We start from the raw sequence: 27,808 nt of genomic DNA, 5'->3' as shown, positions 1-27,808 counted from the left end.
GCAGCAGGATTTTGTAATTGAATTGAGGGCATTTGCCTGTGACGTCCTATTACGCAAAACAACGTTAATGATAAAAAAGTCGCGAAATTGCTTCACCAAAACTTACCATGCCCACTTGGGGTGAACATGCAAATTGGATCGAAGTAATACATTAGAACAAATGTTAAGACTCGCAAAGTACAGTGCAGTAATAAAAATGTTACATGGCAGTACATTAATTTAATTCATTTCGGTAATAGATAAATAGCAAGTTATTGGCGATACAAAATATTGTTATTAGTATTATTTTTATTATTATTTATTATCAAACACCCGCGACTAGAAGTCGAATTGCAGTTTAATGTACAATAAAATGATTAGAAAAAGTTAAAAGTTAAAATATAGTATATTATATAGACGACTTCACCCATCTAGCGAGTGTCGCACGAACCCGCCAGTGTTTCAAAATGGACACTATTGCACCACAGCTTTGTATTTCATACTTGAGAGTAAGACTTCCACTGATAATGCAAAAAGTGGTTTGATAAATGTCCCGTAAAAAAATATGGGTTTAGAGAAAGATTCATGTATGGCTGCCAAAAAGTGTATCAACCACATGGGAAAAATGAACAGAGGGCGCCCTCCTATATCCATGCATCTGTTTATAATTACAAACAGTAATAAAGCTCTTGAAATCACTGGAACAACAGCAGATTCTTGGACTGGGTGGATGCAAACCAAAATTTGTTCTGATCAGTTGATCTGAGTTCGATTCCTTGTTTATACATGTTGGCATACTTCTCATTTTACTTTTCCTTTGAATAACATCAATGAGGAAGGAATCTTCATACCTGCATACAATGTATAGCTTATGCTGCGTTCATGTTGCCGACAACAAGGCATGTGCATAAATGGACCAATCACAAGTTGGGAAAGCTGAATGAAATGAGGAAAAAAATTGCTGCCTGGCACATTTTAGGGACTTAGTAGTGTGCGTCTTTTATCAGATCCAGTATTCCCTGAATTGAATGTAGAGTACATCATTTGTCATTTGTGCATTGTTTTCGTTTGAAGCAACAAGAAGGGTGCGTTGTGTCAACGCTTGCACTCACTCATTCATGGCTTTGCCGAATTAAAAACGAACTACAAACGGAAATTTCAAAAAATGCATCTTTAGGTGCATCTTTGGAAATGACCTTTTATTGTTTTCTTCAACATGACAGCATGCAAGAAAGAATAATTTCACAGGGAGTGTAGTACTATTACTTTTTTTAAACCAAATACGCTTTTCACCAAAAACTCCGTCAGTTACTTTTTGGATAGCTGCAAATTATGTACTCTACCTTTAAAAATATTTATACAGGTTCATCATTCAGTTCTGCTGAGCTACAATGTAAAAAGCATTCATAAAATAAACCACTCAGTACTAAAGTTCACTTCCAGTGATACACAATACAATCCATTGCACACTTGACTTATATTCTAGTCTTGGATGTGAAACTGTTTTGTTGTGTAGTAATGTAAGGAATAATTATGTACACAAATTTAAAAGAAAACTGAATTGTATGCTTAGACTGCACATTTTCCCTTGTTTTCACTTGACTATGCTACACCTAAAACTTGCCAAAAAATGTCACAGCGTGCAGGTGGGATTGCTGTTTACAACATGAGACACTCACAGATCTGGAAGTCGTGATCAACGCTGCTCAATGTAAACACAGTTGACGTGTGTCTCATTTCAACTCAACGGGTGTTGAATAGTCACCAGGCTGATTCCAATAGTCAACTGCCCTCACACGGTACCAGCCTTTGGTGGAGACATTGGACGACACTATAACAGTAAAAACAAACAAACAAAATTGCCTATAGGCTCCCTGATACAACATTTACTCCAGACAGCTTGAACTTCCAAAATGAGTTGACAAACATGAACAGCTGAAATTCAGGAACCATGAATGACTGTGAAATTTGTGAGGGCTAATTTCTGAAAACCTTTCAAGACGTTCACTTAAAAATGAAAGGCTGAGAATAATAAGAAATTTGCTTTTTGCTGCAATCAAACAAATCATGAAATGAATTTTGAGCAGAGTTTCAATTGAGTCAAGCCACATCTCAAGTCAATATACATGTCAGGTCAAAAGTAATAACATGAACAATGACAAGGGAATGCCTTTGTTACAGTTAATTTGAATAGCTTGTGACTTGACTATGAACTGGATGAGTTGTGATAGACTTGTGATTGACGCAATTACAACTCGGATCTCAAATCACCTTCCATTGATAAGTTGTCAACCAACGAAAATACTGCCATATGCAAGGAATTGTGGTGCAGAACTGGCCAAGTTAATTTTATCACTTTTTAAGGGCTTAAATTGGCACACAGGCCGCATTTAAGAGGGAAAATTGCGGTAATAAAAGTCCATATGGAGGTCTTCGGTATTTTGACATCAATCAGTATGTTCAGTAGCAAAAAAAATATTGTCACTTTGCGGTATTACTGAAATACATGTATATTCCAAGCATACAAAGAATCAGAAGACTTTGTTATCATTAACCAACCGTTTTACAGTAAGTGGGAACCAAGAACAATGTAGAGTTACAACACAGATACTTACTCTGATTTCCCGTATCAATGGAGTAGAGATACGATGTAAATATGAAATCAACATCACTGATTTGCAGATACTGCCCTTGCTCTGTAGCAGATAATTCCACCTGATATGTTAAGAGGCAACGTGAAGGAACGTCATCCCAGTGTAGCAGAACGTCACTCTGTGTGACAGCATGGAGTTTGAGGGCCTGGACCTGAAAATCAACACGCCAATAATTTGGTCAATATTACAACACGTATCAGGGGCAATTCTCTTGAGGGTAGGAGTCAATATTGTTGTGGAGTCCATCACAAGTCCTCGCAAGTCCTGTCACGACTAGTAAAAGTGAAGTCAGCATAGGTGACATCATACAATGTGTGACGTCATTAGTACATAGGCTTATTACCAGGGTACAGACACCAACAATGGAGTGCTTTTGTCACAGTCAACATGAGTTGAGAGTTAAAACTGGAGAAATCCCGATGGACTTTTGAATGTGATGGACTACCGTACACTGTCTCCTACCCTCAATATATGTTATAACATGTATTTAACACTGCTCATAGTAACACTTCATTCAGCCGGAGTCAATTTCATTGAGCAGTTAAAGCACACACAAAATTGCATAGCACAGAAAATAAAATCGTTTTTATAACAGTAGGAACACTGCCAGCCACATTACGTACATGTTTATAGCTTATTCTCCTTGTGAGCTTAGGGCCTGTCTCACTTCATATCCAGGGCGAGTTCCAGACAAGTTGCGAGTAGAATCATTCACTTTGTCCAGAAAGGCTCTACACTTGTTCCCGACATGTTCTGGGAAAATGTCCCCCCCCCCCCCATGAGGAGGTATTTGCAGATGAAATCCATATTGTGACTACTGTCTGATTAATATTGATGCTTACTGCACACACTATCAAATGTAGCTAATCATGTGCAGACACCCTCAATAAATGTTTTACACATAGTTCGCCTAAAGATTCTGCACACAGCTTATAGCCCCAGGGATATTCAGAGCGAATTATGAAGGATATGTATTTACGAACAGACGGGATTGAGGGTTTATTGTTCATTATAACAACAATTTGTAACAACAGCAGTTTGTATAAAAGAGAGTCAACTGTAATCCTCATAGGTTTATGTACAAATTGCATAGTTTGCATTGTTTGTCATCCATACCAAGAATGCAGTGGGAATAATTGAAAAGGCCTATTGCATGGGCGAGTTCTATGTTTTGATATTACATGCATCCTTGCCAACATGTATTCCTCACCTGAGGTGGACTGCCAGTGGGTTTGGTGCAGACATGGAACAGCATGACCCCTGGTTTGCTCAAGTTGAAAGTAAATATCATCTGTGGGGCTGTGAAAAGAGCCGGTCCTTCGATTCTCACAGGATCCTGCAACAGCAAAGTACAGAAAGAATTCTATAATGAAAATTCAGATACTTCACATCACAAACAGAACTTGTAGAGGAGTGCCTTGGCCTTATGGTCCGTCAAATTTAATTCAAGATCAGGTGGTTTATTTCCCAGTTTATGGGTTTGAGACTAGCTGAGTGTTGTGGTGTGTATGCCCATGGGAAAGACACTGTGTCACTCATTGCTTCTTTCCATCCAGGAGTAAATGGACACAGATACACTTAGTTTGTGTTTGATCAGCCATTTGCACCGACATGTATATGGCAGCATTGAGCTGTATACTCCGCAGGCAGCTGAGATGGTCTTTGGAATGTTTTCAATAGCCCAATGACTAGGGTTATATTAACTGTGACGTTCAGTGCCATGAACACCTATTTGGGGAATACGAATGCTTTATAAATCCATATTATCATTATTACATTTGTTATCCCACTAGTCCTAGTGGAGAACAGAATAATGTAGTGTGTCTGTGTCCCACATGCCACGAGGCCGAATATGGAAGACAGACGCACTAGATTTCTGTGTTCCATGAGCATGAGTGAGTTAATGATAAATTCATCTACAAGCAAACTTGATGCAAAGAAAAGATGAAATGCACACACTGGCTGTAAGTTATCCTTTTACACGTGCATGCAGTCAGCATATGGTGGGCGATATGCAGAGTCCGATATAGACCTTGGTACATGGGATATCACACTGTTGTTGCCATGGATGTTTTTATTGACCCCAAGTACAGGCAAATCTATAGTGGTACCAACAAACAGCTACAGGTATGTTAATCTCGCACACACAAAAATGCTACAGGCTTTTGCACATTCAGTTGAAAACTCGACCCAATTTCATAGAGCTGCTTAACAGCCAATGTTGTACTAACAGAGCCTCCGTCTATTTCATACAGACCATACACAGTAAGCACAGCAAAAGCACGCTACAAAACCCCAGAGGAAAAAGTTGCCTAATTATTGACGAAACAATATAAATTTCCTAGCACACACAATCAAATGTACACGCCATGAAATAGTTCTTAAGCAGCAGCATGATTTTTCTGCTATAATAAGCACAACTTTTCTGCTAACTGATAAGCAGGGTTGTGAAATTGGGCCCTGGTTGCAATTTATAAAACTGTGTGCTATAGGCATGTGGTATAAACATTAGTGTGTGGTAGTATCCACATAGTACCAGTTAATTCACACAGTCCATACCATTTTCTCAGGGTACTTGCATGCAAAGCAACAAAGAAAAAAACCTGCAGCGTTTTGAATGTAGTCTACAAAGGCAAAAGTTTGTTGATATATGCCTTATTATTTAAGAGTGATAGTACTGACAGAAAATAAGTGCCACATTGGCTGCTGTTATTTCCCTTTTTACCTGATGTTTTCTGATTTCTAGGAATTGCTTTCTAGTTGGATAGACAGGTTTGCCAAACATCTTCCACAGTCTGTAGGGGTTGCCATGTGTGTTATTGACAAGATAAACAACATACACCACATCTAAGAAGAGAGAAACAGGGACAAATTAGTTTGCACTGATATATCAACTCTTTGTTTATGATACTTGATCGGAAATTAGTTTTGATGGTATTTGTTTAAAAAATGTGAAAACTGCGAAATTTGTTCTAATACATCAACTTTCCAACTAGAAAAGGTGTTCAGCCTGAGCTGTTTTAAACTCAACCACTGCACTGGTCCACAAATGTTGCATTCAGGTTAATACGGCCTAGGGGCCAGAACTGCAGAAAGTTACCCTACAATTTTCCTGTCTAACAAAAAAGCTTTTAAAAATCTTGGGATGAAAAGCACCATTTTAAAGGTAAAGTACATCATTTGTAATTTGAGCATGATATTCGTTTAAAGCAACAGAAGTGCTCAAATCTAAAGAAGGGCACTTAAGGCCCCCCAAAAAAGTCTCCGGTTTCTGGTATGGAGCTTGCCCCAAATGTCTAAATTTAGTGCAAAATGTATGGGAGCCCAGAGAGGCCACATAAAGCTTATACTCGATCATAACCCTATCTAAAAACACGTTAAAATTGTGCAGCAGCAGGATTCCAGTCAAACCAGTGAGTTTGGCGGTTTTGAGACATCATCTTACATTCAAAACAAAAACTTTTTAATTTCGCCGACGCGCATGGCTACGGCGACGTACGCGCAGACAAGAAACCGGAACCCTTTTTTTTTTTTTGGCCTAACAACTAAGCTGATGAAGTTTCAGCTCAGTGAATGCTGTATATTTCGAGAAAACAATATTCTAGGATCTCGATTTCAAATCAAAAGTTGCTGAGTCATGTTTTGAATTGCGCCCAAGTTCAGCTACGCAATGTCACACACTGAATGGACAAATTATAGCAAACGCACACGCTTGTGCATTGTGTCAACGCTCGCGCATACTCATTCATGGCTTCACAGAATAAAAAAAAAAACTACTGACGGAAATCTCCAAAATTGCGTGTTTAGACGCATGGTTGGAAATTCATTGTTTTTATCAAAATGACAGTTTGCCAAAAGAATAGTTTCACAGGGAGTTTAGTCCCATTACTATCTTTTCAACAATAATTTTGTCAGTTACTTTTTGAATAGTTGCAAATGATACACTGTACCAAATGCCTGAACTATTTTTGTTTTCTGCAATGTGGAAATTTAGCCAAAAACCTACAACAAAACAAGCAACATGCTTTGACTTCAGAAAATGAATCTGTCACCCTACGTTTACTGCTCAAAATGAAAAAAAGTTTGAATATTCTACTAGGAACAACGCCTGTTTTAAATTCTGAGCAATTTTTTTTTTTTCCTGTTAGAAATGTCTATATTCATCAAGGGCAACATCATTGGCTCTCAAATTGGAGCATTTGTTTATGCAGATGCAAGCTAGCTTACTCAGATCTAGTTGGGAGCAAATTTTGTGTTCATGGGGAAGATTTGAGATGGTATGATGAGACGTTTTCTTACTTTGGGTTGTTGTTGGCACTCCTTTGATAGTGAGTTTGACACTGTCCATGCCTGCCAGATTGCTGGTGTCATTGCTGTTGTAGATGATAATGCTCCCCTGCCAACTGTAGCAATCAGGAAAGTTGGTTACTGTGGCATGTAACTTTGTCATGTAGCATTCCTTTATTTTCATCCATTAATATGTCCAATGATCAGTTTTGCTTCCACTTGAATTGTTTTAGTCAAGAAGTACAAGTCTGGAAGAAGAACTGTTTACATACTTAAAAAGATAAATTTCAAAACAATTTCAAAGTAAACTCAACTTCGCCTTAAGACTACCCTTGAGAAGCTGTTTTTCCCTTAATCAACAACTACCGGTGTTTTCTATGAAAAAGAATGAACATTATCTGCCGACTGAATGCCCCAATTGTGATCCAGAGATCTTCACCTACATGTTGGCAAGTAAGAACCATGCTACTGGTCCTAGGTTATGTTTGCAAGCTTGTACATTCACCAGCCTTTATTCAAACAGTGACTAAGTTTGACGATACATTTTCATACCAAGTAAACTGTAGGCAGTACAGCCGGAGACCAGTCTATATTGCTAATGTTGTACCTGCATACTGTACATTACTGACTGGTCAATCAGTTATATTTACCCTCGGACAATAAGGAAGGTTATGTTCTTATTTCTTCATAAAGTTCATCTTTACCTGTCATATGATCCATTGGCTCTGGATGGGTGGTGCACTGATGCTAAGATGCCGACGTCACTGTCATTATTTACATCTCTGCCAGTGTCTGCATGACTTAAATATCATTATAGTCATTGACATAAACTAATACCTTTATATTTATACTATTACTTGTGTAAAAATATGCCACTAAACACTTGACAGCAGTCAACAGAGTAAACAGCAGTAAACACTCTAGATGCTGGCCTGCTACTAAGGACTTAATTTGAAACCGGAATCATGACTCAAGTTGAATGACTCACAATGCAGTAATATCAACAAGTCTCAGAATCAAATCTCACCTCTGTGTTTCTAACACAAAAGACTAATTATATCCTTTTCGATTATGTTATGCTCTCAAATTTGTATGGAAGGACAAGGCGGAAACAGTATGCCCCTTCGGCTTCGCCGCGAGGCATAAAAATCAATAGTTGGCCCAAAAATTGATTCTTAGGAAATCCAAGGTGCACAGAGGCAAGGCCTTGTATCTGACCTGGTATGACTTGCACTTGCATCTCTCCAAGTAACGCCAGGAGGCCCATCACACTCAGCACAGGCTTCTTGACAGTTTGTATGCTAGGTGGATGGGTCTTATTCATCTGAAACCGAGCCACTAATGTCCGCTGAGTGAAGAAGTGAGGGTTGAAATCCAGGAAGCCATTGTCATTACTAAGCAGCGTGTAGTTCATGTCAGGCCGTTGTCTGATCAGAAGATTCTGGTGCTGAGCAATGACCTGGAGCAAGGACAGGTGGCACTTTAATTGGCTGTTTATTCCATTGATAAGAACATTAAAAACAAAGAAAATTAAAATGTTTATATTAAACATATAAGGAACACTGGTATAATCATCAACCCAAATCATTATTTCATTATTCATGTCAAATAGAATAAGTCATGTTAATTGGGAAGAAGGACTTTCAACAGCCAAATTCTTGATCTCGATTAAAAACAACTGTTTTTAGGACAATCAATGCAATGCAAATCTCCAAAAAATATTTCCCAAACTACAGAATGCATGCCACTTGAGTAGTACATTTTTAACAATAAAACCACAATCTGATATGGTTGTCATTTTAAAACCTCCTCACAAATTAGAACTTTCAGAGCAAATTGGCTGATATTTCCATCTCAGCAGACCCATCTAAAACCCAGTTACCGTTACGTGTGGATGGTATTACTTATGCATGTTCAAGGAACCTGGTGCCATTTATGGTGGACCTATGTTGATTACAATTCAGGTAAGCGAGACAATAATGTGATCAAGTCTAATGGACTCTGAGCACGAATAGTAGATGGCGCTATGTGTGACCACTTTAGAAAGCCCCAGTGGGAGGAAACACTCAAAGTCCTCAAAGATAAATCAGCAGCAAGGATGAACAACAACCACACAGAATACAGACGTCTGCAAAGAGTCTTTAGGGCCAAAGCAAAACAGGACAGGGAAGATTACCTTGAAATTCTCTCTCATAGGATTGACGACTTCACCCATAACAGCCTCAAGTCTGCTTACAAAATCATTCAAGAACTCCGCCCTAAATCTAATAACAGCGTGAGTACAACTGTCAACAAAATCGATGGTTCACCCTGTTTAACCGAGCAAAAGACTCTGGACAGGTGGAAAGAGCACTACGAGGCTGCCCTAAACCACCCAGAAGCTCCACACTGTCAGGGGCTGGATCAACTTGTAAACACCCCTCCTGACCCCGACGTTTCTCCGGATGCACCCACCGTGGAAGAGGTCAAGGCAGCCATCAATAGGCTAAGGAATGGAAAAGCAGATGGACCAGACCACATTCCCCCGGAGCTCCTAAAATGCGCCATCGACTCTATCAGCTCAGCCCTCCAGAAGCTCTTCACTCATGTGTGGCAGTCTGGCAGAGTCCCAGCAGAATGGAAAGAAGGCATCATCATCACCTTGTATAAAGGAAAGGCCCCGGCACCGAATGTAGCAGCTACAGACCTATCACACTTCTCTCTGTCCCCAGGAAAGACTTCGCTCATGTATTACTGGCACGTTATCTACTCACAAAACACAGACGACCTGAGCAGTCCGGTTTCACTGTCGTGCGCTCGATGGTCGACGCCATTCTTGCCCTTCGTTTGTTATGTGAAGTGCATCGGGAATTCAATCAACCCCTGCATGTGGCTTACGTCGATCTGAAGGCAGCATTTGACTCGGTTGACAGAAATGCCCTCTGGAAAGCTCTTCAAGGCAACGGAATTCCTAAGCATCTTCTAAACCTCATTAAAGATCTCCATACTAACACCACTGCGAAGGTCCGCCAAGGAAGTAGCACCTCTCCAAGTTTCCACACAAGATCAGGAGTAAGACAGGGATATATCTTGGCTCCATCCCTCTTCTGCTGTGCCATGGATTGGATCCTTGAGTGAGCAACGGCAAATGCGGGAATCCCATCGGTCAGTTCAACTTTTCTGACCTCACCTATGCAGATGACGTTGCCCTAATCGGCCATACAACAAACTCCGTCAGGAACACGCTCGATCTGTTTCGGCAAGAGGCATCCTACCTTGGCCTCAAGATCTCCTGGCAGAAAACCAAACTCCAAGACATACCCAGGGAAAACATACCTGCAAACATAGTCCTGCGCGGACAATCCATTGAAGCTGTCAACGACTTCATCTACCTTGGCAGCAAGATCTCTAACACAGGACGTAGTGAGCCTGACACTCTAAGGAGACTAGGTCTCGCCTCAACAGCCATGAACAGCCTGCACAGAGTGTGGAAGTTGAGGAGGCTCAAACTCGCTACCAAAATAGCAATATACAGGACTTGTGTCATCCCAGTTCTTCTCTACGGGTCTGACACATGGACACTCCTCCAGACCGATCTGAGAAGACTCGAGGCTTTCCACCAACGATGCCAAAGGATCATCCTCGGAATCCATTGGTATGACCATATCACCAATGCAGAGGTCCCCCAAAGAAGCGAACAACCCACCATTGGACATCTTGTCCATCACAGCAGAGAAGCTCTCTTCAATCACACTGCCCGCCTCGCCGACAATACCCCAGCAAAGAAGGGACTTAACATCGCCATTAATGGCAGAGGCAGAATTCCCCCGGCACCTGGCTGGTCAAGACCCAGAGGCCGACCAAGGACATCCTGGGTCGAGCAATTGGGACCTTCCAGCAAGGTTGACAGGCTCTGGAACCAGGCTACAAACCGTGGACACAGGAGATCAGCGCAACGGACCCCAGATGTCTTTGCGGTAGAGTGAGTGAGTGAGTGAGTGAGTGGGACACACTGCATTCACGTACTGGTTCCCACACATAGGGCATGAAGTGAGCACAAACAAGGGTCTTCATGTGAACATCAAGCACCATCGGTAGTGCATTCAATTGACACGCCTAGTGGGTCTCCCCCAACTTTCCCTTTCAGGGATGTGATTGGCCTGGGACAAAAAAAACCTGAACATTTTATGCATAAAGTGCAAACGCCGGCGAGCGCGAAGCCATTACGGCGTGGGGTCGGCAAGCAAAACTCATTATGAATAATTAATTAGCACATTCTACCCCCCTATTTTTTCAATGGATTCACATGATTAACGTTGGTGGATTTTTCAGGCCCAAAAAAAACGGATTTCCGGGGAAAAAAACGGAGAAATAACATTCCTGCCCTTTGTAACCATTGAAGTGGTACTTGTGCACAAATCCACTGTGTAGCTTTGAAGTTGGATACTTATCCTGACATTGTTCCACAATGCCCACATGTAATCCAACATACCTTGACCACCACTGCAGCGTATGTAGCATCAGCTCTCCATTGCTCTGGCTTGCTCCATCCAACCAATGGATCAGCCTCACTGCAAAGCAAATACAAATGACTAAACATTGCATCTTCTACAGTACTCTTTATCAGCATTCTAACTTACTTATAATCCAGGCAGTGCAATGTATGGTAGACATATTAAGTGCAAAATTGCAGCCAAACTTCACTGAACATAGGTGAACAACTTCTAAACCGAACCTAACCGAACCAACTGAATTGTTCAGTTTGGATACTCGGATACACAATTTTTTGTGCCATATATTTTTATTTGCCCAATCAAAATAATCAAACTTGCACTATAAAATTATCAAATTTTACTTCTAAATAAAGGGCCAAAAATGTTAATGCAAGTCTTTGAATGTACAGCACCATTATGTCTCATTGTCTTTATTCAGTCTTCATATTGCAATTGAAAAGGTGTTTTGATGCCTCTTTGGTTTTGCTACTCACGCAAATTTCCATATTCACGAGCAAAACTGTGATGTCATTGTATGCATTAGCTTTAGTATTACAGCTGCTCCAGCATCAAAAAGGTTGGAGTCCTACCCGAGTAAGCTTGTGAATTTTTCTTGGATGCACTTACACAATACTGAATAAACAGTGCGTATGAAATACGTCAACAATAGTCCGTGGTACGAGGCCTTTTTTATGCTCGCCACGCGGTCTGGTTCGCCGAATTTTATACAACTTCACAGACATGTAGATTATGGTGTACCATATCGAAAAAAAACTTTGTTCCCCGGTCCACAGTTTGTTTGGGAATGACAAAATCTGGGATAAAAACGCCAAAAATTCTACATGAGAAAAAAACAAAAGAAACAGCGCCCCCTATTGACACAGTCAGAAACCTTTTCTCACGCAATGGCTGTCCGACTGGCTGTCCGTTTGAGCGGTCTGTTCTCAAGATGACATGAGTATTTATTATTGTTCTCGCGCTCTAACGGCGGGAACATGACCCACGAACACTGCACTCGGAACAGGATCACACACCATGCACCTATTCGTTGTTGTTTGCAATAATGATAAACCCGTGTCAAGAACAAGACCCGCCCAAACTCGGCCAATGAGTGCTTGCTAGATGACACTTCTTTCATATTATATTCTAGATTTTTGTTATTTCTCATCGGGATACCAAAGTATTTTCGTTACAGTTTTGTCCAACATGAAATGATCGCAATTTAAATTTAAGATTGAATGTTAACATTGTTATGTATTAGCTGAACATCGATTGGTATGGTTAAAGAGGTTGTGGAATGCTCGAAGACATTTCCGTCATTTTTTGGGTATATGTAGCCTAAGGTGTGATGAAATAAAAACGACTATTGTTTCTGTCATGAAATGAGTACAAAGGGAACGTTTGAGAGCTATTTTTCAGGTCCTGTTTCGACCCGAACGTGCAGTTTGTGTAAAAGTCGTCGTTGCGGGCAGCAAACAAAACACAGTAAATCGTGACATAATAAACAGGACTCGTTTATGCTACTCTGCATCGGGAGTCCTGTTAATTACGTCACGATTTACTGTGTTTTGTTTGCTGCCTGCAATGACGACTTTTACACAAATTGCACGTTCGGGTCGAAACAGGCATGACAGGACTTGAAAAGCAGCTCTCAAAAGTACCTTTTGTACTCATTTTATGACAGAAACAAGTCGTTTTTATTTCATCACACCTTAGGCTACATATACCCGAAAAATGACGGAAATGTCTTCGAGCATTCCACAACCTCTTTAAACCACAGATCAGAATAATTTTGTGAACTCTTATCTCAGGGTAACATGTTTTCAAAAATAATATGTGTGTGGCATCTGATGGAGCAACTGAACTTCTGAAACATCTTTAAAAATGTTATGCCTAAAATTTTAAAAAGTAATACAAATTTGATGCAGCCTCAAAAAAGGAAGCGGGTGGGCCGGTGGGTTCATGTGTGGTTTCAAGAAATGGACAGAGCAACAACAAAATATCGAACTGGTTCTTAAAGGGAATGTACAACATTTGCTTTTGCTGCAATTTTTAGAAATAAATGGATTTTGGGGATAAGTATGTTATAGCAAATATTGTAACACTAACTTGTTTCACGTTTTGGGCTAGTAGTAGCAAGGGCGGATCCAGGGGGGGGGCTAAAGGGGGCCATGGCCCCCCCCCCCCCAAAACGAGACCAATTTTTTTTTTTTTTGATGTGACATCGCAATAAAGGCAGGCAATGAGTACACCACCATCTTTTCCTCAAAAAAACATTGGTTAAAGTGGTCAGAAATTGCCTCAGATCGCACCACAGAGCATCTAGAATCCAAAAAAAATTCGGGGCCCTTAAGCGGGCCCCGAACCCCACGCCGTAATTTTTTTGACCCACTTTTTGGGGGGTCCAAAAAATTTTGGGCCCCCCCAAAATTGTGTTCTGGATCCACCCTTGAGTAGTAGATGCTGGAAAAACCAAGAAAACCAATCATGTTCTTGTAGTCTGGTTCCCTGACCCCACTTAAGATGAAACGAGCAATTTATAGACTTTGGGGAATTGTAAGGTCAGATAATCAGTCTAGCAGGCTTGTAACCCTTCACAGGTGTGTAACCACAGAGAAAATGCGAATATGAAAAATTAGGAGTAGTTTTTGATAAAAAAGTTTTCTCCAATGCTAGTCGGCCGACCAGTGTTGGAAAAATACAGTTTTTCTTTAAAATGTCAGCACACCAGAAGCCACGATTTTACAGGATGCTTTAGACTGTCATTCCCTAACAATCCAGTAAGGTATTTCGTGATAATTTGATCATTTTGTTCTTTTACATTTGCAAATGTTTTGTCTTTCCTTTAAAACAATATTCAAAATAATAAAATCGGTGAAACGGTTTGAGCTGTAACAAATTGCAGTTGTAATGCTGCCACTCACAGCTTCCGAATAGGGGAATATACATTAATTTTCTCTTCTTAAAAAAGTTTGTAAACAAAAAAGTGGGTCCTTCAATTTGATGAGACTTATATGTTATACAACAATTATCTAATCGGCCTGTAATGTGTACATGTGCTCATAATCTCGTTTTAGTTAAAAATCAACAAGTAATGCTCATTCAGTACAGATTGAACAAACCTATAGTAATCTAAATACCATTCTTCTTGTGTGGGTAACAAATGAGATTTAAATCCCCCCTCCCCAAAAAACAAAACAAAAACTGAAGGATTAATACATTTTTTTAACGTTTATCATTCGAATCACCGTTTCTAATATTCATATTTGTCCATCACCATCACTTAAGTGCACTTCCAACGTTTCATTTCATCTTTTGTGTGACAATTTAAAATTCAGTTCAAGCAATTCAAACAACAAGTACACATTTCCGTACCGGAGAATTGATCGTATCATCTAGTCTACGCCAAACCTTGTTAGTCAAGAAATTAAATTCGTCTAATTGATTTATATACAACAAATTCGATTTCTGAATGCTGTCATTCGGCAACATCTTAGAGGAATTTGATCTGTAATGATCTTCTAATGGAACTTGAAAGAAGTAGTATCTGGCAAGCGCTCATTGCGTGCGAAAAGGTTTCTGACTGTGTCAATAGAGGGCGCTGTTTCTTATGTTTTTTCTCATGCAAAATTTTCGGCGTTTTCATCCCAGATTTTCTCCTTCCCAAAGCAAACTGTGGATCAGGGAACAATGTTTTTTAGATATGGTACATCATAATATACATGTCTGGAAAGGTTTATAAAGTTCTAAGGACCAGATCGCGTATCTCGAAAACTAAAGCGTTTTCGGCCTCTCGTCCCACAGACTACAAAGAGCAAAAGCCCACTATATGAGGATATTGACAATTGAACAAGGGTATTGACAAATTGGAGAACCGCCAATATAGGGCCGGATAGCTCAGTTGGTAGAGCACCGGAATGGTAATCCAGAGGTCGCAGGTGCAAGCCAAGCTCCAGTCAATTTCTTCAACTTTGACAAAATATTTTTTTTTTTAAGAAAAAATTAATTTCTGGAAATTAAACTGAGACTTTAAACAGAAAAAAAACACCTTGTGACAGTGTAATACAAGCCTAATGAAATACAAGGCAAAACCAATGAAAAGGGTTGTAAGTAAGGAAACCTGTCTTCATGTTTCTGGGGATGGAAAAAATAGGGTAAGAACAGCAATCCAGTTCAGAGGAAATAATCATATAAGTAAACTGCTATTCACTTGGACAGATATCTGTACTTACTCATTGAATATTGGAACGCCGGACAAACGTGGATAGTTTCTCTGTATGTATTCAATGGTTTGAATCTCTTTGTCTAAAATGTACATGGAATGACCTTTACCCTGTGAAAAAAATGGAAAAGCTGTCTTTAAACAATGGCAAAACAATTCAGACAGATACGTACAATGCAAATCATGAAAATGTTTCAGTGACATTTGCACCACGTTCCCACTTGATTTGGGAAAAGGTGGATCAAGATCCGGCATTTTGGTGTGATCGTTATCTTACCGCAATGAAACCGCAAGTCGCGTTCCCACTTATGCTTGATCCACCTTTTTGAACGGAAATGTCAAGTCCGAAAGGTCACTGAGTTCGGAATTACGTGCGCTCCGTGGGAGTGCCAGTGTTGCATGCTAGGATGGGTCAGTTTTCAAACAGCGCTATCAGAATTCTAACCAATTGGGGGATCTGTATCCTGGTCCAGAGGTGGATCAAAAAAGGTGGATCTGATCCTGATCCACCTTATAACGGTTAGCGTTCCCACTACACACAATTGCCAGATCTGATCCACCAATTGGGGATCTGATCCGGCAATTTGGCAAAAGGTGGATCAGATCCCCCAATTGGTGGATCTAGTGGGAACAGGGTCTTGGATAACTCCTTTTAGAAAGTGTTTGATGTGTGTATTCAAAATAAGAGTAGGCTGAAACAAGTGAAACCACCAAATTTTCTATTAAAGACAGAAAGCGAAAAAGGAGGATGTTATACACTTACTGAACCTCTGTCACATTATTTGTCGATGTTTAACCGACTGTGACGATTGAATTTCACTTCAGAGTCCAAGTTTTAAGGCATGCAGTAACAAACCTACCAATTTTAAAGAGACAAATCTTGCTCAAAGTGAAGAAATGAATGGTTTCAAATTCTGTGTGAGATTATTGCACCCAAAATAGTATAGTTGGAAAAAAAAATCACTGAATGCGGTTTTAAAAATGTGCGCCTGCGAACACCCTTTTTTTAAATGTGCAGAAGGATGTGCATTGCAACGTTTCCCGTAAACATACAGTCACATATTTAGGCTGGGGTTTTTCCTTTAAAATCTGATAATGATAATACTTTTTTGTTTCTTATTGTCTGTTGTGTATTTCTGCACGCAGGAAAATTTGGGATGGTAAAGGCACTTTGAATGGATTAAACATAAATGTTTTCCAAGATTTCTACCTTATGATGGAAGGAGATGAAGTCAATGCGTACACCGTTCTCCCCAGTGAAGTAATTAGTTCCATTCTCACAGTGTTGTAACAATGCCCAGCATATGACTGAGTGTGAGGGATCATGGCAACCTCCTGCTGGTCCACCAAAACGCAGCTTGGGACTCGCTGCTCTCAGACCTTCAGAGCAAGCATCATAGTAATTCAGGAATCCTGGGGAAAAAATAACAAATAATCTCTGAAATAGTGTTAGTGTTCATTAGAAATCATTTAAAGTAGAGAAGTTCTTACCCTTTTTTTTAACTGATTTATACATGAAAAACTATGAGAGATATCTTTTGATAAGAAATTGTGCCAACTATTTTCAAAGTCACTGACAGAGAAAATCCGACAACTGTTATGCGAACAACATGAAATCACAGCTGTTTAAAGGTGGCACTGTGTTAGTTCTAAGGTATTTAACATTTTGAAAATGTTTTATACGCCTTAATTATACAGTGACCATGCCCCTAGCCGGTTTTAAACGTACTCGTTTAATACCTGCCAAGCACATATTTATTCCCATTCATAAATACCTTCGGTCAAAAGGTCAAAACAAGTCAAAAATTATAACCTTCCAACGATTTTGTTTAACAATATTACTTCATGTTTTGTGAAACACCCCTCTAGCTATGTCTATGGTATGTGCGAGAATTACATGCGAGAAGTACTAAAAATCTCCTTACATGTATATGGAGAATGGTGCGCGCATGGCGTGTACTGCACACGGTACTGGGGAAAAAATTGTTCAAACCAGTCAGTGTTTTATCAACCTTTTACAACCACCCACGTGACGGGCTCTCTAGGAATGGTTAAACCGTCTTAAGTATTTATTTCTTAAAACTGCAATGTTCAAAGCCTTCTTCAATTTACCTTTTACTGTGAAGTTCAGATTATCAAAATCCTTATTGTCTGGTTCATTCCAAGATTCAAAATTCCACTCTGCCACGTAATCCAGACCATATCTATCTGAAAAAACAAGACATTACAAGAAATCAGTTTTGAAGTAGACTCCAGAGTCTATAGTCGACAGAATTATTAACAACAAAGTTTGCCTGTCTGAATCCAAATCTATTTGGGTTGACCAGAGACACTCATTATGGATTCCGTGCACCAACAGTAGATTGCGCATGTACTGGTTTCAGCATGTACCGGTTTGCGCATGTACTGTACTGTACGTGTCAAGTACGCACAACTTATTTGATTCTGAATGTGCACAACCCTAGGCGCCTTCATGTGAGCATCATACGCATCCAGTAATACACGTAGGTCTCGTTCAAATGACGTCATTTCCTACAGACCATCCACATGCATCGGCATTTTGAGCGACAACTTGCAAAACGAACATCAGCTGCATCGTATTTCGAACACATTCCTAGCAATTACAAGCGCGCGTGTTTGGAACATTTTCAACACTGCGCAATGCGTGCTTCATTGCGTAAAATACGCAGTTGCACTTCTCCTACAGAAATGGCCGTGATTGAACGAGCCCTATATATTACAATGTCCCTCCTAGTTGTCTCCTCTAACCGTTAAGGGGGTACTTGTTTACACAGTTCATACATTTATACTCAGCACAATTCTGGAATATATGCCACTCTGAAACCAGTGTAAAACAGCTCATCAGTGGTTCTACATGTACCTATATATCTCTTGGCTAACACTGTGACCATGTCTTTCCACATGTAGACCTGATGGGCATCTTCAAAGTCAGTGTACCAGTTAGATGGGTTCCCCATGAGCTCAAAGCCTGGCCGCAATCCATTGCTCCATAGTCGGTCAATCAGCTGATCTAGCAGGTCAAAGTTGAAGCTGATCTGACCTGTCGAATTGTCAACACTGTGCAGAAAATTTTAAAAACAACTGATTGTCAAAGTACATGTAGCACCAATCGTTACAGTTCTTGTGTGGTGCACACCGTAAAGTTTCAATGCATTTATTCCCTCCACTGTACTAAGACTGGATAGCGTACAGAGAACCGCAGAAAAAAGCTATTTTAAGCAAAAAGGTTTCCATAAACTTTGTTGATATTTTTTGTGCATGTAGTTTTGCTTATAAGAATCCATTATTTAACTGGTCATTGAAAAAAGAAAAACAAATATGTGCTATTTGTCGGACATACTGTGATCTAAACTTGGCAACAACTGCTTGATATTCTGCATTTGTTGAGTACAAATTTACTGGTATTTTGAAAAACCTTGAGCACATTGAAAAAAATAAGTTGCTATGAGTATGACTATAGTAGAATACTTTTGCTTCTGAACGCTTTGAAAACCAGGACACACCACTGACAGAGTACACTACCTGAGTTGGATGAGATCTAGCAGCCAGTGTATACGGACCTGCTGAATGCCTCCATGAGGCACAGAGCCAAGCAAAATCAAATTCTGTACTTCAGATTCACTCAAAAAATACTCAGATGACTTCTGATGTGGAAGGGGAGGGCTGTTAAAAAAACACATTCATTTGTGAAGAGGTTAGATTTATCTTCATGTACAAGTACATGTAGATAGAAAGCATTATCATGCATGTTCAATATTTTGTATGCAACGATGTTCCTCTACAATTTACAATTCAAGAAACAGGTTTAATATAGAGGTTCATATTGTGCACTGTTAGTTTTATTTATCATTGTTTTGAGCATTAGTTGTTACTGCCATAAGAATCTAATAATGCAGTCATCCAAACACAGTCACAATACTATGTTAGCCACATTAGGGACTTTTCTTCAATTGATTTTTTTAATTTTAATGAAAACGTAGTGTTTAAAAAGCGTTTTCACAAAATAAATCGGTATACGATAAGGCAAAAAGAATATTGGTCTTTCGATAGTGAACTAATATTCACGTTTGCTGTAGAACAATAGCTTGAAAAAATGCTTGTACTGAGAAACCAGAAAGTGTTCAAATTACGACTTTAAAAGGGATATTTCTATTATCACTATTTTGCAAATGGAATAGGCACACAGATGGCCATAGGCACTAGGCTCTGCCCCCCCCCCCCCACCAAAAATGAGTCATAAACATGATAAAAGATGCAACTATGCAATTATGAACCTACCAGAAACCTGTACTGGCCCAAAAGTTGTTGAGGTCGGCCACTGTCTTATCTACCTCAACAAGGAAATTGTACTTCCAAGCTGAAATAGACACTACCAACATCATCAATGGGATACACGAAACATATACATCGGCAAGCCTCATGATGTCTGGAGACAACTGTGTGCTGATTTCAAACAGGATCTTGATGCTTCTGTTGTTAACTCTCCTTATAATCAGTGGTGTTGCCTACCGGTAGGTAGTTTGAAGAGCTGTCAAAACATTGTAAAGGTTGATACAACCGATTTTTATCGCATGTGTATAGCCTATATGGTAACGGAAAAATGGAAGGTTTTGATATGGCCATCAATAGTAAGATTAGTCATCAAAATACTATAATCATAACAAAACTATAAAAGTAAAAGTCATGAAAGTGGTGCCAATGTCTGCAAGATAGTCATGAACGTAGTGTTGCCAAACTAATAGTTTGTACGCTGTTGTTAGTAATAACGTTATATGATTAAGTTATACCGTACTAATTTATTGAAGTAGTTTTGAAGAGACAGAAAATTATCATCAAAAACTATTGCTGCAATGAGCATCATATGTACGTACGTATCACAAAAGTATCGTAAACAACCATGTAACATGAATCCTTGACCCTCGGCGCTTAACAACCATGTAACATGTACATGTATCCTCGACCCTCCATTATCTGTGCAGATAACGCTTGCATACGCGCGCGCGTTGACACACACAAATTGAAGGTAAAGGCGTAGAAAAAGAACCACGTAGCTTTAGGGGGTCTGATGATAAGTGGGTGTAGTTTGGGAAAAGAAAATTCTAGCACTGCAACCAGCATGACCAGAGCTAGAGAAAAGCACAGTTTTTCTGTTTATGTTCAATGAAAATCCTATTTTTTGTAAGCGACCTATTTACGGCACTGTATTGTGAATTGTGAACTGGCCCAGAATGGTTGTTGAGGTCGGCGACTGTCTTCTCTACCTCAAAAAAATGTGTTGTGAATTGTGTGACATTGACCCCTGCAGCCCCCCCCCCCCGCTCCCCCCCCCCCCCCCCCCCCCCCCCTTCCCAATTCATTATCATGCGAACATATATTATCATGTGCATGCATACCGGTGTCCCGTATATAAAATACCGTCCGTACATCGCGCAGTTTTCTCAGATTCGCTGGTACACGTACACATACACGCAATGTTCACTGACGTGACAATGATGACGCGTAACACCAGTGAGAACACACTAAACACGAAATCACGTCCTGTACTGTCCTACTTACTCCGATCCTACCGTGTCAATGATTTTCCTTTTGTGATGGAAAATGAGTTACGATCCAGTGTTACGACACTTCATGCTCACCTCAAGTAGGCCGTCTCAAGCTGCGCAGCAACAGCCGCTAGATATGGACCCGAGATTGCCGATAAAACTACAGGAAAACGTCGCTGATCTTGGAGGGCTAGCCAAGCAGATTCTTCGCGGATCTAAATCTAACGAGGTCAGAGGTCATGAAGGGGCGGGACTGTTTGGGGCAGGAGGAGGGGGTGGGAAGAGAAAACATTTTGTGCAAATGGGAAAGATTTCCGTACTGGGAGTGGGACACCACTTTTTTTCAAGCGCCAAAAAGTTGCATCCTTTATGGTTATTTCCTCTACTTTCCCTTCTCTACTCTCACCCTCTCCAATTCCTTTATCCTCATTCCTCGACCCTCCATTATCTGCGCAGGTATTAAACGCTTGCATTTATGCAACGCGCGCGCGAAATCACACACAAAGTGAATGTGAGTGCGTAGAAAAAGGACCGTGTAGCTTTTGGGGGTCTGACGAGATAATCAGTCACTTTAAATACTTCATCTAGATTCGAACCTCGGACTCTTGCTTGAAAGACAACACTTCTAACCACTAGACCACGTGCTCGATCACTTTGCAATGATAAATTTTTAGACGTATTTGAAGTATCCATTGAACTAGCTCTACTGAGTGGAGCGTTCTACGGTACCCTCCGTACAAACGCTCCACCGATTTGGCATACTTTGGTGACATGTACCATGTGTACACGGTATGCATTTTGTGCATGCCCTCGCGAGGACAAAAGGCCCCCAAAAAACTGGTAAAGAGAATACAAATTATATGAGAAAGACAGTATAACCCTGGATTATGAATACACTTACACTTAAGATTTGATGGGATTATCAATTATTGTTGATGTACCCTAACGTGGCGCGGCCCCTAACGTACGTGGCGCACTTTGATTTTTCGCCTGTAGCGCCTAGCTAGAGCAAAAGTTTTAACTGAAATTTCACAGAAAGTGAAATTTCATCAAGTTCTAAACACTCCCGTTCATAAATTGCGAGTTTATTCACCCGTTACAAAGTTAAAAGAAAAAATTATTTTGGCGTGATTTTCCGATTTTATTTTCAAGTGCAAAGTGAACCCTTTGAAAATGCCCCGAAAAATAAGAAAATAATTTTCTGACAAACATCTGGCTGGGTTTGTAAGTAAAGATAATAATGATTTATCAGAATTTATCAAGTTTACAGAAATTCTTAAATGTTAATTTGGAATTTTCTGAGATTTATTCAAGTGCGCCACGTTAGGGAACACTCCGCCAATTTGTGCCCAATTTCGGATTAAATTTTATGAAACCGAAAATGTTCACAGAGGTTAAATAGCAAGCATTAAAAAGGTAAAAGTACCAGTATTTCACTGCATGAATTTGAGGTTTATCAACAAAGAGGTTTGGCAACACTACACGAGGAAAGTTGGGTAAGCTTCGAAGTGCACCACGTTAGGGAACACGACTATATAGGCTTAAGCCTTTTAAGACCCCATATCCAGATTCTTTCAAGTAACTGTCAAATCTATTCTTGAACTGGTTGACATTCATGGCATTTACAACGTAGGCTAGATCCACACATTCATGACGTTCCATAAGACCCCTTAAATTGTTCCAAACAACCGGTAATTTTGAAAAGACAACAAAATAGTCTGAACTTACCACTCACAATTAAATGTGTCTGCCGAGTTGTACAGTCCATTTCACTGACATGACTGATGCATAATTCATCGCGCGCGTGTGTGACATCACTATTGAAGAAAAACAAGTTGCGTTTAATCAATGACTGTTTCATGTACTGATATGTGTCCTGCGCCAAAAACCCACACTGTCAGATGGCGTGGGGCACATATGTAAATGACTACATGAAACAGTCATTGAGTAAGCGCAACTTGTTTTTCAATTGAAGACGGTTTAATACGATGTTTAAAAGACAAGCGCGATCAGTCCAGACACGTAAACAAAAGTTTCCTGACAGAGAAACGTTAAGACTTTTATTAGAAAATGTGAGAAAAAAAGCTGCTGCATTTAAGTGCAACATTTGGGAGGGCCTGTACATTTCGATTCCAGAAGACACAACAGCAAAACAATAAGTGAGGAGTAACAAACAAGCAGAAACTATGTACATATTATGATTGCAATGTCATGAATGTGTGTGAAGTAAATATATGTGATAGCCAGTCCTTCTAGCTCAGATATACAGGTATGACAATAATATTGCTTTAAAAACTACATTGTTGCTTTTTGTCTTTTTATACAACTTTCTAACAAGAAAACTGATGTCCTGGATCTTTTTTCCCCCTCGATTACAGCACTTGATGCAAGCAGCACGGAATCTGGCTACTCATGAAGCAAACGTTGACAATTCAGCTCATGTAAGTGCAAGAATTCTGGAAATAACTCCTACTAACGTCCAACACCTAAGCGTATAAAAGTTCTGTAAAGGTAGTTGAGCATAACACATTGCATGTCATGACATGTTACATGCTAGAATGAATATGATCATTACAAGTGTGCGGGTATTTTGACAAACAGAGTAGTCCAATTGATTTTTGCCGCATTGGATTTGTGCAAGAAATTTCTTTGCACATGTTCATAGTGTTTATTTATTGACAGGTATTCATGAAAGTTTAGGTTATCTGATTACACCAATAAAGTCTTCATTTTTCCCATTTTCAATGTAGTCACATTTACTGTTGTCACATTTACAGGAATGATTTATTTTTGGCCTTGGTCACCGTATTTCTGAGTGAATTTAAAACGGTGTGATTTTCTTCTTTGTTTTTTTACAGAATTTAAAAAAGATGAGTCTGATGGTATCACAGCTTCAATTTCAGTGAGTATTCTTTACACTGTCCTTTTTTTACACTGAATTGTCAGAGCCATGAAGTTTGCCATGGAAGAAATCCAGTTAGTAATGTCCTTTTTTTTCATTTGGGTATTGAGTATATGTAAGTACTTCTGTCTAACAAGTGGTTGAAATATTGTGACAAACCTTTGTAACAAAATAGATTAGGCAAGGTGACTTGCCGTGTGAAACCACCTTCAGTGTTAGTTCTTCCAAACGATACCATTGTAGGCAGAAGAATTTCACAGGATATTTGATGTCAGTCCTGTCTTCACTTGGAGCAATGTTTCCATCATTGAATGACTGAAAGGTGCAGTCCATCATTTGTAATTTGTGCGTTTTGTTCATTTTAAGCAACAAAAATGCTTAAAATCTAAAGAAGGGTGCTGAACAACTAAACCTGATGAAGTTTTAGGTCAGCTTCAGCTGTAAAATTTCAAGTAAAACAACATTCCAGGATCTCGATTTCAAATCAAAAGTTGCTGAATCACGTTTTGAATTGGGCCTGAATTCAGCGTTCGAGACACGTTCGCGCTGAGCCGATTGCAGCTACCTGATGTCGCGCACTGATCCGACAAATTATAGCAACAGCGCGCGTATGCGTCGTGTCAACGCTTGCACATGCTTCGCCGAAAAAAAAAAACTACTAACGGAAATTTCCAACAAAGGCCTTCTTTCATTGATTTCTTCAAAATGTTGGCATGCCAGAAAGAATAATTTCACAGGGAGTTAAGTTCCCTTACTATCTTTCAACCAAGTATGTTTTCCAACGATAAGGTCAAAAAAAATGTGTTCTGCTCCGGTTTCCCTACCTACCCTATTCTGACAGCCCCCAACCTGATTTTTTTATTGGAAAAATGAGAAAAAACACCCAAAACCATCAATTTCTACCTTTAACCCTTGACTACACGCAGACGCCTCCATATGATCGTACACAAAAAAATTGGCAAAAAAAAATTCCTTACCTACCTACCCTATTTTCAAATGCCATGTAATCGAAAGTAGAACTTTTTTGGGGGGGGGGGGGGGCTAATTACGTCAGTTGCTTTTTGGATAGCTGCAAATGATGGACTGTAGCTTTAAGTCATGGAATTGTTTGGGGGCTGAAAATTTGGCATTTGTAATCATTTTAACTTAACCTTCTGTACCTATTTTGGAAGACGTAGTTATTGTGACATTTATTCTTTCTCCTTGCAGGGCTGAAGCAATTGAAAGAAGGTAAATCAGCCATTTTCTTCGTTTGAGTCATTTTCTACCACTCCCCAGCAAGGCTCTTACCTTTGATTCAACCATCAACTGACTTACCAATTTGTATTGAGTGTTGTGCCATTTTTCAGTAGCATGTTCATGAAATTTATTATTAAACGATATTCAACTTTGATTTTCAAACTAAAATAATATGTTCATGTCCCACACAGTGGAAATTGTAGTTAAACGTTCTATTAAAGTTTAAATGTCAATGACCTGTGTTCAAAAAACTGATTATGGCATTTGTTCTTTGCCCCCACAGCTTGGAGGTCATGGATACGCTACAGGATCAACTGCAAACACTCCAGAGGTGATGCACAATTTGCACAGATCTGTGGTTATTACATCCACGGACTCACCATGGGAAGATTTCAGCCAGGAATGCCATGAGCTGTGTGCATCAGGAGCTGGGTGTAGTGTGCTCTTCTTGGATAAGCTGTGTTGCCACAATAACCGGCAAAGCTTTAAACCAAAGTGTGGCTTTCTTTAATTTGTGACTGTTATCCTGCCAATGACACAGGAATTGTTTCTTATGGACTCTGTCCACGGACAGTAGCTTGCACAAACCTCTTGCGCGTACCTGTTTCCGCACATTTACGGTGCATAGTACACACAACTTATTTCATTCTGAATGTGCACAAAAGCCATAGTGAGCTCCGCGTGACCGCCAGGCATCATCGGCAATGCGTTCAAATGTCCCTCCCATTCGTCTCCCCCTACTCTCTCTTTGGACCGTTGAGGGGATACTTGTGCATGGAGCCCATATTGTTAACATCTTAAAAGTCTAAATTTTGGCAAAACTGGAAGCCAATTTATGCATGTTGAACGTTTGGTTGTACAAGTGTATTGTAGCTAATCTCTGGCTTTTGTTCCCAACAACACTGCAACTCAAAGGAAAAACTTGAAGTAAATTCAAGTAGATGATGAACCAAAAATGTGTAATCTTCCATTGGAATAAGTCTGATCCTGGTTCTTAGTCACACCTGTGATTTCAATAGTTGCCAGCACTGATTGGCCGCCCTCACATTGACAATGTAAAGACATGACATCAACATGGCTAAAACACCATCATTAAATGGGCAGTGCTCCAGAGGACTTCAAATCAGAAAATTGCTTTTAGATGTCGAGTCTCAGACATTCATCTAGCATGTGAAGGCAGAAATGGCCTCTATGTGAGTTAGATACCACTAGAATCTTGTGTGCAGTAAATATGTGCTTATTTCTAATACTGAAAGTTCCACCTTTATGCTAATAACATTGTTAAAGGTAATAAGAAATATATTATAAATAACCAATATTATAATGCACCAGTATCCATCAGAATGTGATGTTCAGGGTGCAATACAAAGCAGAACAAATCACAAAGTAACTTAGATAGAACATCAAGGCCAGAGGACAATAAACACAAAATGCAAATGGACAAATTATAGTTTGTGTTTTATTTGCAGAAATTTCACTTCCACTTTTTATTTCATTAAAAAAGTTACCTTAGAGGAGTTTGTTTATTTTACATTTATAACAATTGTAAAAAATAGAATGACAAGAAAGTAACCAAACAAATTGTATTCTAATTGTTTCTAAATTGTGGATGAGGAGCAACTGCATTAAGAACAAAAACAATTAAACTAAATGACAAACTCTGCAGTACCTCTAAATGTAGGGCAAAACCAGTGTGTAATCTGCCAGTACAGAAACAAGCATTCAGCACAACATTGGTTTTATACCATGTATACAGTAGAGTGTCATACACTTGACATAACTACATTAAAAGAAATGAAATAGCAAAGACTTGTTCATTTTTTTGTTATTCAGTTTTATCAGCATTTTAGTACTGTTAGTTTCTCCAAATAAAAAATTATTCTTTTATATGTAAAGCTTCAAAAACAAACTCGCATTGAATTGTTTTTACTCAAATTAACCACTGTTTGCTCAAATCTACATGTATATGAAATCAAACTGAAAATTAGGACAATGAAACAGAGCGAATTTTTTATGTGGAATAATTTTTTTAATAGATGATCTTCATGTAGGTCTGACAAAGAGAAAGTAGAAATACATTTAAAAGGCAGTAAAATAAATCCTTGCCACCTGTGCATGGACAAGAGCATCAAAATCATGGAAGCCGATGTATTTCAAATTGGGTGGGAGAGGGAAAATAGGGATTCATTAAAGTTAAAGAGAGAAACAAAACAGTCCACTGCCATGGCTGTTGGCTATAGACATTGGGCCAAATGAACTATACATTCTGCGAAAGGTAGTTTGTATGTCATGCTTTGCTCAAGAAAAATAATGCTCCGCTTGACATAATCACAACTAAATTTGTTGTTCTAACATGTTTTCAATTTGTGCTTGGCACAAAGATTTCTGGGTTTTGTTAAGATCTATAAAAATTACATACTGACCAAAAATGAACACTTTAAGAATTCTGCATTTCCAAAATACAGAAAAAACAGCTGTCTTTACATAAC

The 27,808-nt window shown here is 39.4% G+C and overlaps 2 protein-coding genes across 4 annotated transcripts; one reads left to right on the top strand and one right to left on the bottom strand.

Moving 5' to 3' along the window:
- Window positions 1-1,216: 1,216 nt before the first annotated feature.
- LOC119735037 (alpha-L-iduronidase-like) lies at window positions 1,217-21,404 on the bottom strand. Of its 3 annotated transcripts, none has more exons than XM_038208729.1 (15): window positions 21,272-21,404; window positions 19,914-20,163; window positions 19,158-19,298; window positions 18,496-18,692; window positions 17,727-17,822; window positions 16,825-17,027; window positions 15,625-15,725; window positions 11,392-11,470; window positions 8,139-8,379; window positions 7,625-7,712; window positions 6,933-7,036; window positions 5,359-5,480; window positions 3,844-3,969; window positions 2,595-2,784; window positions 1,217-1,810 (listed from the first exon to the last, which is right to left on the bottom strand). In XM_038208729.1, exons 2-15 carry the CDS (start codon window positions 20,054-20,056, stop codon window positions 1,713-1,715), a joined length of 1,929 nt encoding a protein of 642 aa, XP_038064657.1. In that variant the 5' UTR covers window positions 20,057-20,163; window positions 21,272-21,404; the 3' UTR covers window positions 1,217-1,712. The 3 variants fall into 3 exon arrangements, with proteins under 3 accessions (XP_038064657.1, XP_038064665.1, XP_038064671.1); XM_038208737.1 differs by lacking the exon at window positions 21,272-21,404 and adding an exon at window positions 21,029-21,137; XM_038208743.1 differs by lacking the exon at window positions 21,272-21,404 and adding an exon at window positions 20,507-20,527.
- Window positions 21,153-27,598, top strand: LOC119735092 (BLOC-1-related complex subunit 7-like). The gene is made up of 5 exons (XM_038208793.1): window positions 21,153-21,407; window positions 23,557-23,619; window positions 24,037-24,080; window positions 25,290-25,310; window positions 25,603-27,598. The coding sequence occupies exons 1-5, from the start codon at window positions 21,234-21,236 to the stop codon at window positions 25,652-25,654; spliced, it is 354 nt and encodes a 117-aa protein (XP_038064721.1). The 5' UTR covers window positions 21,153-21,233; the 3' UTR covers window positions 25,655-27,598.
- Window positions 27,599-27,808: the final 210 nt, after the last annotated feature.

Source organism: Patiria miniata, unplaced genomic scaffold, assembly GCF_015706575.1.
Source record: "Patiria miniata isolate m_02_andy unplaced genomic scaffold, ASM1570657v1 HiC_scaffold_10, whole genome shotgun sequence".
NCBI classification, from domain to species: Eukaryota; Metazoa; Echinodermata; class Asteroidea; order Valvatida; family Asterinidae; genus Patiria; species Patiria miniata.
Note: the sequence above shows the minus strand (reverse complement) of the source record. Positions and strands in the feature narration are given on the sequence as shown.